Source organism: Idiotropiscis lumnitzeri, chromosome 1 (genome assembly GCF_059441095.1).
Source record: "Idiotropiscis lumnitzeri isolate Australia: NSW breed Sydney's pygmy pipehorse chromosome 1, RoL_Ilum_1.0, whole genome shotgun sequence".
NCBI lineage: Eukaryota > Metazoa > Chordata > Actinopteri > Syngnathiformes > Syngnathidae > Idiotropiscis > Idiotropiscis lumnitzeri.
In genome coordinates, this window is record NC_142391.1 from 16,605,757 (window position 1) to 16,620,759 (window position 15,003).

A 15,003-nucleotide genomic window follows, 5' to 3' on the forward strand; every position below is an offset into this window, starting at 1 on the left:
CGGCCCGGGGGCCACATGCGGCCCGTTAAACGTTTTAATCCGGCCCGCCGAACTTGAAAAAAATCAAATGAATAAACATTGTTAATATTTTATTTTCTAAATACTGTGGTTTTTCAAAGACATCTATATTGTTGTGATGCTTTTGTTCACTTTCATTTCAAATTAAATGTATTTTTTTCTCAGATGAGGTGAGGTGACCAAAACACTCCATCCATCTGCTCCTGGTCCGGCCCCTCTGTCAAATTTTAGAACCCATTGTGGCCCGCCAATCAAAAAGTTTGCCCACGCCTGGTCCACATCAACCCTGATATTGGTTTCCATTTCAAAGATTTTATGAGGCGACAAAGCAAAGATTTTGGCTATTCTGGGAAGAAAAAAGTTCAGTTCAATTGCATAATTCTTCCACAACTTAACACCTCTAACAGAAACTCTTGCTTAACTTTTGTTCTTGTTTTTTATTTCTTTTCAGACACTTGCACCACTTTCCTCATTGCAACTCTCTCTAATTTTGACCATCTTCTGAGTATTGTGGCAAAGTAAAGTATTGTATACTTTATCCGGATAGCTTATTTTGCTTGATTAAATAAACCAACACTTTCTCAACCAACACATTATCTTCTCTCACCTAAAATAAACATTAGTACTGTTTTATTGATCGTGACATATAGTAGATTATCTACCTGTCCACCGCGGCATTTCCTGTTATGATAAGCTCATGCTTTTTGCACATTCTTGGCACAAGTTGACAGCGTGTGATTTAGGCATTGGCGGTTAAGGCATGTTAATAATACGGGCTCTTGTGAGAATTAAACAGTTCTGGTGCATGGATGCTCTATTTATAAATAAATCTACAGGGAGCAGTTAAAGTGACAACCAGTGTTAACATGCACCAAGTAATTAATCTGGTTTGGACAAAATCATGGCTGACACATTGTTATGTTTTTGGGGCTGTTTTGCTCAGAGTTTCTAAGAATCCGAACAGGAAACTCGTGTCAATGCAGCCTTAGTGAAATGTGCTGCCCACAGTCCCCAGTGTCAAAACGCTTGCTGTTAGATGAAACGTCTTTGGTCCTCCAATGGGATAAATGACCCAAAACAAACAGCGAAAACACTCAAGAGTAGCTAAGAAAAAAATAATATTCCATTTTTATCTATTACGTATGATATTTTCAAGCTATTTCAATGAACGTCTTTTACAGATTCCGGCCTGTTTGGCGTTTAGGGTTGCTGCAATACAAATGTTTTTTTTATTTGAATAACAATTGTCCAAGGATGCCCATTATGAAAGTTAATGAGGTTAAGTTTTATAGAGTGATTTTCTCTTTATTTAAATTTAGTTTTTCATTGTTGCAAAGGATTCTGAAAACTACTCAACCTGTTTCCACAAAACGTAGTAGCGTGGGATGGACTATAATGATATAGATGATGATGTCAATAATAATGTGAACATGGAATTTTATTGTACTTTTTAGGGGGCCATCAAACAAACCTTTCAATTCAGTATTAGGCATAAGAGGGTGTATATAAAGGTTTAGAATTGGGCTTTGAGCCTAATTAGTTTTTGTTTCTTCTTCATGCCACTGAAATCCGGTCTGATCATTTTTTTTTTACTTTATGATTATTTCCTTGAGATAATAATCTTGCTGCACGTCACGTTAACTTTGACCATCATTTACCCTCCCTCAACATCTCGTTTGTGCTCCAGTGTCATTTTTGCTTTGTGTCATTACATTCCAAGTTCTATTCCGCTCTCTTTGTTTTTTCTTTCTTGTGAATGCGAGTGCGTGAAAGCGCATGCGTGCATGTGCGCATCATTGGCTTTGCCACGGTAGTGTTTAGCGCCGCTTGGGTGCATATTGTATGAGGCGCTTGCTTCTTTGAATCGACACAATCCCGATGGGTTTTCAAGTATGCAGTGGTTGTTCCTTTTTAAAGTGCAGCGAATGATCGGTCCATAAGCCACTTGAGCGAAAAGGTTAAGTTGGCAAAAAGGAGACTCCAAAGTCAGAGACGATTGGCTGTTACTAAAGGGAACAATGCAGCAGTTTACTCATGCGTTATTTAATAGCTCATTAAAGAATTAGTAGTAATAATCTCTCTCTGAGGTGGTCTTCCAATTGTTTGATAGGAATTTGGCTAATAACGGAACTTGGCCTCTTCTCCGCTCCGGCTTCACTTGTCACTGGTGCGCTGGAAAAAGGTGAAGAATGTGTTCCACCTCGTGGCTGCCATACCATGTCAACTGGAGTGCATTTATTTATAGATGGAGACTGCTGTTCTTCAAGAGCTAACTACTTTGTTGTTTGCTGATGATTGTGTGAGCCAAATGCTTTGTCACATTGTTTTATTTCTTTGAAGTATTTTGTTGGTCATGCCAGGTAACGTGTGTGCTTTTGCCGGAAATCTGGAACTGATTGTGTTGAAGTAAAAGAACATCTGGCCTCAATTTCTATATTTTGTGGTGTTTCCATGCCTATAAAAAATCAATATCAGGAAGTGGTTGGTCTGTGTCCTTCTGACCGTGTCAAAACAATGCATCCCAAATCCTTTCCCGTTCCAGTTTGTGTCGTCTTTCTATCCCTCATGCACGGCTACTGTTGTCTGAAATGATTCATTATGAACATCGGGAATCTGACAACGTAGGAACTTCATTTGTGGTTTCACTCCATGTTTGTTTACACGTCCCGTCTGTCATTCAGCTTTTCAGCTTGATCGTAATAGCTGGCTGCTCTTCTATTCCGACCAGCTAATCAAACATGTCTCTTGAGGTATTTGGGATGCAAAATGATGACTGATGAAATTCAGTCCTAGTGACATGTTTAGAATATCATTTTGTGGCAGGTATCGATGCACTTGTGTGACTTTCCTTAAATCCAAATACGATTTATGGGTTTTAAAATGGATTTGTGTGTGCAGCCATAATACTCTAAATCAAAGCATGGTGAGTGGATGCAGGTTGAGTACATTTTTTGTTCCTTGCTCAATAATATAGTTTTAAAAATGGAAGTTGCCCTCAAGGAACTAATGAAGACTTGTTTTTAATCTCTTATGTGTGTGTCTTGAGGCGAAGCTTCAGTAGCAACTTCCGCTGGTGTGCCTAAATCACACCGTATGAATAAATAAAAAAGCAGAAATACAAATGCATCCTTGGAATTAAGATGTTGTTGTCACTGAAACAAAAGCCCACCCACAGTAGTCTATTTTTGTCAAATCTATATTGGCAGCCGCAGTGTTACATATAGTGCTGGAAACAACATGCCAAAGAGGCTTTTTTTTTTTTTTTTTGTATAATTGGATATACATGGCTGTGGAACTGATTGTATTACAGCCAGCACTTAGCTTAAGTAATTAGGGTCCCTGGTTTAATGTCACTTTATGACTCTACAAATCACAGGGGAGCCTTTACTCCTTCGCATTATTTGACAACCATGCATTAATTTTGTTTAGTCAAGGTCTTTTTAATGAATATTCAGTGTTTTTGTAGTGAAATTAATGAATAAAGTTCATGTGTCTTATGTGTAGCCTGATGCTAGGTCAGTAAATTTGTCTTCACCCTTTTCAGGTTTGTGACGCGCTTCATCGAGCTGGACGGCCTCACCTGCCTCCTCAACTTCCTTCGCAGCATGGACTACGAAACTTCGGAGAGCCGCGTCCACACCTCAGTCATCGGGTGCATCAAGGCTCTCATGAACAATTCTCAGGGTCGAGCACACGTGCTTGCTCACCCACAGAGCATCAACACCATCTCGCAGAGCCTGCGAACGGAGAATGTAAAGACCAAAGTGGCCGTCTTGGAGATTCTTGGAGCAGTGTGTCTGGTCCCCGACGGACACAAGAAAGTGTTGCAGGCCATGGCTCACTACCAAAAATACGCCGCAGAGAGGACTCGATTTCAGGTGAGGCAAACTCACACAAATGTTTCGTACTTGTTTGCTGTCTGGTGGTTCACACGTACTGGTGTCATCTTAGAGCTTGGGGCTGGCAGTATTGATGTGAAAATTGAGACAAAGTGACGCAGAAATGAATCACGCTGGGATCATTTTTGATGAGTTAATGACGCGTGCAGCCACCTCGCCAGATGTTTTGACTTCAGGCTAAATCAGCACACCTTGAGAACATAACAAATCTGGGTCAGGACATCTCGAGTTACGGAGGTCATGAGTATGTAATGCTTCAGTTTCTATTTGGGGCTAAGTTAACACCAGAGAAATTCACCACTGATGAAGACTTGTGATGTTGTTCTGCGTTACCATCACTCCTCAGAAGTATGTCTGGTTGTTAATTTAGGATTGTGCAAAAGGTTAGCGACCTCCTGTGTTATCTGATCCCGCCACTGTTTTATTAACACCAACTCGAGTGTGATTTATGAAGATATCGGTCATGTTTCTTGTTTGTTTTTTATGACTTAAACAGCATTCCTGACAAATTCTCCCATCGCTTTGTAGACGCTGCTGAATGAACTGGACAGGAGTACGGGACGCTACAGAGACGAGGTCAACTTGAAGACTGCTATTATGTCCTTTATCAACGCTGTGCTCAACGCTGGAGCAGGGGAGGTCAGCTCCAACACATACTGTACATATTAGACCTGACCCTGTTAAACAGTTCCATTCGTCATCATGGTTTCAAGAGTTGGAAAACATTAAAAAAGCAATAATAAGATGTCCTTGACTAAAGCCTCACTCAACGAACACACGTCTCATGATCTCAGGCAATCAGAGATAGCAAAGGGTAGGGAACGCTCCTCTGATTGGCCACTGTCAAGATATTGTCATACTTTTTTTTTTTTAGGCATGTAAAATATTTATTATTTTAATGGTATTATTCATTCGTTTTCGCAATAGTCTTGAGTTTTGATTTTGACTTTTGAGGTCCGCACAATCCCCCTCATCCTTTCCTAGCTTTGCTCACAACATGGTTTACTTCCAGATACAATGTGAATTTAAGAATTAAAAAGTATATTACTAAAGAAATTCTCATTTGTTATACTGTCATATTTATATTGTTTAATAAAATCCTTTCTGGAAAAAATTGATGCACAAAATAAGAAAGTTGATCCTCAAATGAAGTCACTGATTTGCAAAATTGCTCTGCAAGGATGAACGATTATTTCAAGCCTCGATCCTGAAAAACATTTCTAACAGCCTTACTTGAGTCAATAACTGCCATCTGGTTGTCGAATTGTACTTAAAATAAATAACTTTGTATACCAGATGGTTCATCATTTTCCAGTCAATACAGTGTCAAATATGTTTTCCCTTTAATATTATTAAACATGTAAAACCGTGATGCTGAATGTGATGCAGTTGAAAATGTTGTTGCAGCTAACTTAAGTGCTGGTGCAACAAAGAAAACAAGTTGGGTGCTCCAGTGCAAAAAGTTAGTCAAGAGCTTGACTCATTTTTGAGCTGTTGCCCTTTTTTTAATGAGATTGCTTCCTTTTGTGGATGTTGGATTGCGCCCTGATCCCATCTGGAGTGTACATACTTACACCATAATCAATGACAAGTTGATCTATGTGGCCTTCTGGCACTGGCATTAATCTCCTTGAAATGCACTCCTCCTCCACTCAAAAATGCGATTTGCTTATTGTTACTTGACGTTCGAGCCTTGCGGTGCAGACTGATGTACGAGCAGAGTTTGATATCCGAGGGCTGTTTTCGCATTCATCTAAGCTGCTGTCGCCGAGTGTGTTCGCTTTAAATCCTGATACCTTCCTGCATAGTTCAAGTAAGACGAGAGGATTTTTTTTTCCTTTCGAAAAATGAAAGGTGTTCAAGTTTAACAATTTATTGACATTAATTTTTGAGAAGATTGCATTGAAGTCCATTCGGGGTTTTTTAAATGCTGAAAGGGACCAAAATGTTTTTTCCTCTCCAATGTGTCAGAGTTTTAATATACATAATAGCAGAGCTATCTGAAAGATACATCTGGGTTCTGATATTTATCCAATCCAAATTATGACATAATCATATACGCTGTACAACAAAATTAGGTTAAAAGCCCAATCTGAATCTTCAGAATTGTTGCTAACGTTGCATTCTACCATCTGCTCTTTTATCTCCAGGACAACCTTGAGTTCCGCCTCCACCTGAGATATGAATTCTTGATGTTGGGCATCCAACCCGTGATTGACAAGCTTCGAGAGCATGAAAATGCCACTCTGGATCGGTGGGTGCCAGTCAAGCAAGGCAAAGGCCACATATCGTTCTCACGTTGTTTTATTTTATTTATTTATTCTTTTTTTTTTTTTTTAATTCAGGCATTTGGATTTTTTTGAGATGGTACGCAATGAGGATGACTCAGAATTGGCCAAAAGGTTTGACCTGGTAAGTAATGCAGGGTGATGTTGTCTGAATGTGATGTTTTGGCAATAATACAAGATCTATTCTTCTCAACATAGACCCACGTAGACACCAAAAGTGCCAGTGCCATGTTTGAGCTGGTCAAAAAGAAGCTGAGCCACTCTGATGCCTACCCACACCTCCTCTCCATCCTCCAGCACTGCCTGCAGATGCCATGTGAGTTGCTACTATACGAGTGGCTTGTCAATTCGGGTTAAGCCATTGATAAAACGTGTGTTCCCATCAACAGTTGCTCAATAAAATTAAAAACATTACAACAAAATTCAACATATTTTTAGGGATGTAAAAATGAGCTCCATTGTTGCACTGTATAAACAGCAATAATCCCTTTGTCGGGGTTGGGCAACTGTTGGGCCACGTGCTACCTAATTAAAAACAAACACATTTTTTTTTAGGGGGGGGGGGGGGGGGGTTTATACAAACCCCAAAAATTCTACAAAAAATGCTTAACATTCAGTGTATGCATTTATGTGGAAAATGTTGCTTTCTTGTTGCCAATTTATATGCAACAGAGCTCTTTGCAGTGGGAAAAAAATTACCGTACGTGGTTATATTGTTGTTTGATTTCAAACCCTTTGTCGTTGGGTGAGAATAGTGGATTACTTCCACTTGCATTGAACAATGTATGCGCACATGTATTTTGGCCATATTTAATATAGCATTTTGTCATTTGATAGTTTAATGCATTTGATGTTTAAGAGCTGAGGCAGTCAAAAAAAAAGAACCTGTTCTGAATCACATCTGACTTCAGCCAACACTGTCATATTATGTCAATTATCATCCCAAATCAAAAGTGTTATTGCTCCGAACATTGATGTCCAAATTGTAATGGTGGTTCAAAATGAAACATTTTCTCGCATTCTCTGCATTCAGATAAGCGTGGTGGTACCAGCATGCATCACTGGCAGCTTCTCGACAGGATCCTCCAGCAGATAGTCTTGCAGGACGACAAAGGGGAGGACCCCGACCTTTCACCTCTGGACAACTTCAATGTTAAAAACATCATTCGCATGTAAGTGAAATGCGGTACGGAAAACATGTACTGCAGTGTCTTTATTGCCGGAGCATACACATGTACCAATTACAAAGTACTTTTCGTATTATTTGTACATGCCAGGCAATCCTTTAAAAAAGGCGGAGAATGTAACTCCTCAGGAAGGTGAGGCAAAGTGAAGGTGGCAGCAGGGGGTCTTGGTTTAAATCTGAGGAAGCGGCGCACCGTGCGTAAATTGGCACGAAAGAGGAAACCTGAGATCAAAAGGAAATTACTCCTAATCGTATTAGTCGGGCAGGCCGGCCAAGTGAGCCATGTTTAGGTGCGGCCGTGCAGACACTTGGCTTCGTTTCAGTGGTTTTGTTCATGCACTTAGGATGTTTACTTTTTAGTCTTCATGAGAACTACTGGCCACTGACAGATCTCTGAGCATTATCCATACACTCAGCGAGGTTTGTTTTACCAACTGTTGCTGACGCCACTTACGTAAACAGCGAGATTTCATTATCACCCTGATTTAGGCAAGGCATGAGAGAAGGTGCTGATGAGTTTTTCTCGCGCCGATGACTTTGTCGTGTTAAGTTGGGGAGCTGAATAAGAAAGCTAACTTCTGAGTTTTGAGGAGAACCAATATTTATGACGTTTGAAGAAAAATTATTGACAGGGCCTTGGACTCCATTCTTGGATCATGCTGTTTTAACACCTAAACCGGGTTATAAATGGCATATAAACGTACCTCTCATATGTACTATGATGGAAACATGGACCGACAGCATTTAGGATAAAATCCACAGTCCGGTTATTTCTTTTATTGAAGAATCAATGATATGTGTTCAGTGTCAGCAGTGAAAAGCATAAAAAACATGAAGTGTGGTAAGCCTTGGCACTGTACATACATTCAGTCACTACTTTTGTTCTATTACAACATTTGAGCATAATTCTTTCCAGTAGCGTCTCGACAGCAAACTTGGATGCTGCGTCTAAGCTCAGCCGTTCATTAAAAAACATATCACCGGGAGGTGAGTCCATCCCTCCTGCCAAAGTCTTGTTGTGTTTCCATAAACCTTCTTGAAGGAAATGATACCTGGAAAAATGAATCATAAAGTGAGCGCTCCACATGAGGTTGGCAGCGCGTCACAGGCCAACGTATTTGATGGGTCTCGTGCCTATGTGGCTTTTCGGGGGAGAGGTGGGGGTGGGAGAGGTTAAATCGACTGCAAGAGCGATGTAGAGTCATTCATCAGATGTGGTCACCATGACGACATGCGACCCACACCTCAACATGTGTAGAGTTACCTCTTTCCCACTGCTATGGAAATGTGTTCCAACAATGAAGTTTTTGTCTTTTGGGGGGGGGCGTTGGATGCTCAAAACGGACATACAGACTTTAAAAAAAAAAAAAAAAAGTAAATCCATTAAAACGAGCACTCAAACAACTTGCTCTTGAATTGACTCCTGACTTAATAAAAATCATGATGTTAAACTCACAGCACATTTGTTTGCCTGTAATATACGATAGTTTTATAAAAAAAAGCCTTTCTGGCAATTTGTAGATTGAACTGTTTCCATTTTGTTAGTGACACTTTTTATTCTCTCAACTCCAGCCAAAGCTCCTCTCGATACTCAAGGTTTTACTCAAGTCTTTTTTCAAATTCTTATACCTTTGTTAACACAATGCTTTGCTTCAGGTTCATTTATTTTTATCTGTTTTTTTTTTTTTGTCTTTTTACCTCCATAAACGTATCCCTCTCCCGCAGTTTTCCCAGATTGCATTATTAGTTTCAATTTCTAATTTACTAATTTTCAACAAGATTGTATTTTATTGACTTGAACTGATCCCCGCAAGATTTATTTTTACCCTACTAGTCAGTGCAACCTGCAGCAACCTAGTCAAAGCTGGGCAAATAATTCATTCCATCACACACAAAATTTGTCCTCATCAGTAAACATGTTGCGTCTTAAATACGTCCAAATCACAAAATGCCCGAGCTTGGCTCAGTTTGACTGCATTTAACTCGCAATCGTCCCGTCAATCCATCTGTCGGCATCGTTGCATCGTTCCTCATTGTGGACTTCCGTCTTCACAGGCTGGTCAATGAGAATGAGGTGAAGCAGTGGCGAGACCAGGCCGAGAAGTTCCGAAGAGGTAAGACGGCATGCAGATGGCACGTAGGATGATATTTTATTAAAGCTGTAACTGCATTTGCGACTTGGTTTGTTCCCCTTCTCGCTTCAGATCATGCTGAGCTGCTTGGCAAACTGGAGAAGAAGGAGCGAGAGTGTGAGACCAAGACGCAGGAAAAAGAGGGCATGATGAAGACACTGAACAAGATGAAGGATAAACTCCAGCGCGAGGGTGTTGAGTTGCGCTCAGCCAGGGAACAAGTCCTGGATCTCTCAACACGCATCAATGACTGTATTTCGGTATGACATGCTGCTTTTTATACAAGAGGAAAAATCCATTTAGGCATCAGGCATTCGGATCTTTGTCAGCTGGCAGCCACATTTCCTTTGAACGGTATAGTTCAGCTGGAATCACCACAGGAAAGCACACTGCTTTCAATTGATTGTAATTTTGGTCTTACAAAGAACAAAAAACAGATCATGACAATATGTTAGCATACCTTGTTCATGTTTATCTTTGTTCAATTCAATGGTGAGTGAAACTTTTCTCCCACAGGTGGGCAACGTGTCTTTCCCACCTCCTGCTCCTCCTCCTCCGGGGGCTCCCATGGCTCCACCACCACCACCACCGTTAAGCGGCGGCTTTCCTCCACCTCCACCTCCGCTACCCTTCAGCTGCCCACCGCCACCGCCACCACCTCCTCCACCTGGCGCCCCTCCCCCTCCACCAGGAGCCCCTCCCATTTTTGGAATCCCGCCTCCCCCTATTCCCTCTTCTTTCAATTCGGCAAGCACGCTGCGCTCCAAGTCCATCCCTCAGCCCTCGCATCCGCTGAAATCTTTCAACTGGGCTAAACTGGGAGAGGTGAGGCATGACTGGAAACGTCCATTTTGAGAATGATCTCAAGTAGCTTGTTGTCCTTTTTTTTGTCACGTTTTACTTAACCAGTTTGTGGTATTAAACATAACAAAATAAGAAGAAAAGAAATTGTGGCAAACGCTAAAGGCCCTTTATGTATTTCTTTGTCTCTGTCAGCATATGATCAATGGCACTATCTGGAATGATATTGATGACCTAAAAGCATTCAAGATCCTTGACCTCAAGGACATCGAGAAGATGTTTTCTGCCTATCAGAGACAGCAGGTTTGTATTTTAAACCCAACATAATGAGATGCACGTTAATGACGCGTGTGTGCGCGTGTGTTCGTGTTCTGCAGTGATCGCGTAGATTTTTATTATGAGCCTGTTATAACAACGTTCCATTCATGAAGCTAATTCCGCTTGATTATTCACGTAACTTATGTGACACTGCCAAGGGCCCAGCTGAAAGACACATTGTGGAGTTGGAGCAGCGAGAACACAACCGTGGAACTTAAGCGCATTTGTTGGCAGCTGTCTGGATCTTTATGGAGCAAATTTTAATTCATATTATCAGAAAGGTATTCGGTTAATGTTGTTTGTTTTAGTGAGGTAAACCTGCATTGCGTGAATCAGGCATTTCTATGTTGATGTGTGTCATGTATCATGTAGGACATTGAGGTTACCAAGAATATTTGAAAACATTGCTTTCATTTACAAAACAATGATTATTATTAAGATTATTAATAAATTAATAATTATTATTATTATTTTTATTATTATTGTTATTTCAAAGGCAGAATTTTTTCACATGCCTTTTGAATTGAATTTCATTCAGTTATCCAGATTGTACCGAATGTTATGGCTGGGGAATATGTAATTATTGTGCATTTAGTTACAAACCACATCCTTCTCAAATGTTTAGTCAAAGTCAATGGAATAAGTCATAGGCGATGAAAACAGACAACCAACAGGATCAAGAAAGAAATGTTAAAAGCATCCTTTTCATACCTAAATGAATATTAAACAACCGCCATTTTCCTCATTGTAAGACGTAAAACGTTCTCTGACAGCCCGTGTAGACTTATTTTAAAGGTTAATGAGTCAATGGAAATTTGTGACAGTGATGTATTCCATGCATGAATTCATACAGAGCAGGTTCTTGTAACCGGCTTCAACGACGAGTTCAATGTAAATTCATTTTGGGTAGCGCCATATAAAAAACAGTGATCTTAATTGTTGTGACATTTTGGTTCCATTGACTCCATCAGACCAATGTTGGTGTGGTTGGCTTCACAAGCTGGACATGTGCCCTGTGTAGATTTATTTCATGGGCTGTGCTCATTCGTCACGTTGCTGTGTTTTCCATGTCAAAGCAGGAGTTTGATGATTCAGTCATGGAAGACATAGTAACAATCATGGCTTTATTAAGAAAAAAAAATAATAATCCTTTGACATAGCGTTAGACTGTATTTTTGTATTTATTTAATTATTTGTTTATTTTGCTCTGAGTGGGCTTCTCATCTTACGCTTGAAGCATGCGCAGTTGTGGTTCTCTGCTCTCAAGCCAAACACTGTGTCGCTGCTTCCAGTGCTAATCTTTGCATGTGTTTTGTGTCTTTGCGCTCTCCGGCTGCCTGGGCAGGACCTACTCACTAACCAATCCTTCAAGCAGGTGAGTTCAAGGCTTCTTCAACACACAGTTTGCTACATTCAGGGTAGCTGGTGGCAGCAAAATGCTTTGTTTTGTATGTCGGTGTCTGTCAGTTTTTCTGATAAAATGATGAGGGAAAGCTTTCTTATTCAGTTACAGTTTGTAAGCATCACCCAGTGTTGTGAATATTAAAAAAGAAAAGGATGTCATGACTTTTTGCCTAGTTAGTTTTGAGCAGGCAAATGAATCTTAGGTCTCAACAAAGAGGACTGTTTTGGCCCAATCCTAAAAGTAATCATTCTTCAGTGCCAAGAATGGAAAGATGACGTTTTCTTTACAAGCTGCATCTGATTTACACATGTCACGCTCAACAAACTCAAGGACTCTTTCTAGCAAACTGGAAACCTTGCACCCTAAATAGACTGTGTTTAACATTCAACCCCAACCACTTTTCTAAAACGGAGTTTATTCTTCGTAACTCTTTTGGATTTTGAATAAATTTGTGTGAGGCTGACAAAAAAATTCTTAACTCGCCCCAGTTTAAGTTGCAACAGTGTAACTTGCTCTCCAAGTTGATCGTTTTCAGTTTGTAAATATCACTCCTTCATCAATTCATTCAAAGGTTGCACACACACTTTATTTTGTGTGTTCGGCTTTCTCGTTTAATCGTCTCCAAATGAAGACACAGTTAATATTTCAAAGAGATTGCATCTTCTCTGAGCGTAATAAATATGTTGCAGATGTTGGGAATGAGAGGTCTTGTTATAGAGAGGTTGTCTATGAGCCACGTCGTGACTGACATCTCTTCCGGTGTGTGCAGAAGGAGACCGGTTCTATGGATGACATCTATGTCAGCACGCGGAAAGTCAAGGAGCTGTCAGTCATTGATGGCCGACGCGCGCAAAACTGCGTCATCCTCCTTTCAAAGTAGGTGTTCGTCCATGTGAAATCACACAACAAACATACTCTCGTGACAGAGAAGCGTTTGGGTCAAAGTTCAGAGCGGCATGCACTAAATCGTTTGTCTGTTTTAAATGGGCAATAAGACCATCTGTCAGTCTTTGTAATTCTTTTTTTTGGGGGCGGGGGGAGTTTTAAAACAGATGTCATGCGGCAGGCAGACCATATAGATGGTAATTAAAAAGAAGAACCCCCCCGAAAAAAAAAAAAAACGGTAATTGATTCTCCTGTAAACAACGCACACCTCCTAAGTGGCTTCAAGTTGCACCCCATCTGAATGAAGATCGGTTGTCATCATCTCTGCAAGATGTTTTCCATCTTGCTTCTCACTGCACTTCCGCCCAACCCTTTGGAGACTTTGATCACTGACCCCGCTCACTTTCCAGATCAATAAACAGGCTTCCTGGAGTCTGTCTTTGTCGAAGGAATCTGAAGTGAGTCCCTTGACTCAATAGTGTGTCAATATTGCATGAGCCAGGGGTCCAAAGCTGACCCAAAATAAGGTCAGCGGCCATCAATCAGATTTTAGTGTGCACACTGACAATGCTCTTATCGATCACAACCCGCGACACTTAAAACTGCTCCGGGGTACTGAGGACAGCTGGCTGTGGTCCCAGGACTGACAACTGTCCACACATGTACGTTCAAATGATTAATAACTTCACACGCAGTTGGGAAAATCGGTCTCTGAGGCAAACGCTTGCTAAAGTGACCGTTAAACATCTTGCTGCAACAAAGACAACACTGCCAATACCTGAAAATAAGATGGGCGGCCATTTTACATTTTGCTTTCGACTGAAAATTACATCACAATGCCAAGGGGCTCAGCTTACGAACGTCACATGACCACATTCAGGAAAGTCACGACTGTGATGTCATTTTTAGTCGACAGCAAGTAGCCAAATGACCCCCCCCCAAACGAGTTGGATTAAAACCGTTTGGATTTTGTGTTTTAAATCATACTCTTCGAACGCAACATTAATCTGAATGCCGTGTTTTGATTAGAGTGAGGTCGCACAAAATGTTGCAGAGAACATTTTTCACTTAACTTCCCCTTTAAAGATTTTGACTTTGTTTGAGGACTCCATGTATTAATGTCGACGCTACAGAAGTAGCGAGTGGTTGTATTTTTCCACCATTAATCACACATTTTTGTCCTTTTTTTTAAAGATTAAAAATGAGCAACGAGGAGATCAAGAGGGCAATCCTAGAGATGGACGAGCGAGAGGAGCTGGCCAAAGATATGCTGGAGCAGGTGAGCCTTGACCGCATACATGAACATGTACTTCAGACTCATTTCATGAGACAATGATGTTAATTTGATTTTTAAGTGATTAAAAAAAAAAAGGAATATTTTTCTGTGGTTCACTGATATTGCTTTGTTGAAGTGTGCCGTTCTTTTACTATTTCCTTTTTTTCTATGTCATTTATTGCTGTGATGGCATTTCCCAAGAACGGCAAAGTGCAGAAGTCATAAACTAGGATACTAGGATTGTGTTTGGCTCAGATATTAAATCCACCAACAGCTCTGTACAATGCCACAGCTACAAATAAACAAAATCAAAATTTGAATGAGGTCGATAAAAGGTGACATAGGCTGCTCCGTTGAATATGTAAACATTATGCTTGTCCTGAATAATGCATTCAGTCACAGATGTGTGCATGTGTGTGTGTGCTTTTAAGTTGCTGAAGTTTGTCCCAGAGAAGAGTGACATTGATCTCCTGGAGGAGCACAAACACGAGCTTGAGCGCATGGCCCGAGCGGATCGCTTCCTGTTTGAAATGAGCAGGTACACAGCCACGTTTGTGCAGTGCTTGAAGGTCATCTTTTGTGTTGTGTTGTGTGAAAAGGAAAATGCTTCTGCTCATGAAGAAAAGGTAGTGGCAAAAAAAGCCTAAAGTTTGGTTTATGGATAATAATAGATTCCATTATTTTTCATTACAAACCAGGGCTGCAGTTATAGAATATGAAACTGAAAATCCTGTTTGAATAATCGTCTATTCGGATTAGAATTAAAAGACATATTTTTGTTTAGTTAAAAAAACA

General features: G+C 40.4%; 1 protein-coding gene across 2 annotated transcripts in view; it reads left to right on the forward strand.

Moving 5' to 3' along the window:
• The window catches only part of LOC148343431 (disheveled-associated activator of morphogenesis 2-like), an 81,924-nt gene that overhangs the window by 55,935 nt on the left and 10,986 nt on the right, over positions 1-15,003 (forward strand). For both annotated transcript variants that reach the window (XM_088290775.1, XM_088290859.1), the window contains exons 6-19: positions 3,563-3,896; positions 4,446-4,556; positions 6,068-6,171; positions 6,263-6,329; positions 6,404-6,521; positions 7,239-7,377; positions 9,447-9,505; positions 9,596-9,783; positions 10,040-10,348; positions 10,520-10,627; positions 11,988-12,017; positions 12,817-12,923; positions 14,127-14,211; positions 14,640-14,746. In XM_088290775.1, coding sequence (XP_088146901.1) covers positions 3,563-3,896; positions 4,446-4,556; positions 6,068-6,171; positions 6,263-6,329; positions 6,404-6,521; positions 7,239-7,377; positions 9,447-9,505; positions 9,596-9,783; positions 10,040-10,348; positions 10,520-10,627; positions 11,988-12,017; positions 12,817-12,923; positions 14,127-14,211; positions 14,640-14,746 — 1,866 coding nt within the window. The remainder of the gene's footprint in view (positions 1-3,562; positions 3,897-4,445; positions 4,557-6,067; positions 6,172-6,262; positions 6,330-6,403; positions 6,522-7,238; positions 7,378-9,446; positions 9,506-9,595; positions 9,784-10,039; positions 10,349-10,519; positions 10,628-11,987; positions 12,018-12,816; positions 12,924-14,126; positions 14,212-14,639; positions 14,747-15,003) is intronic.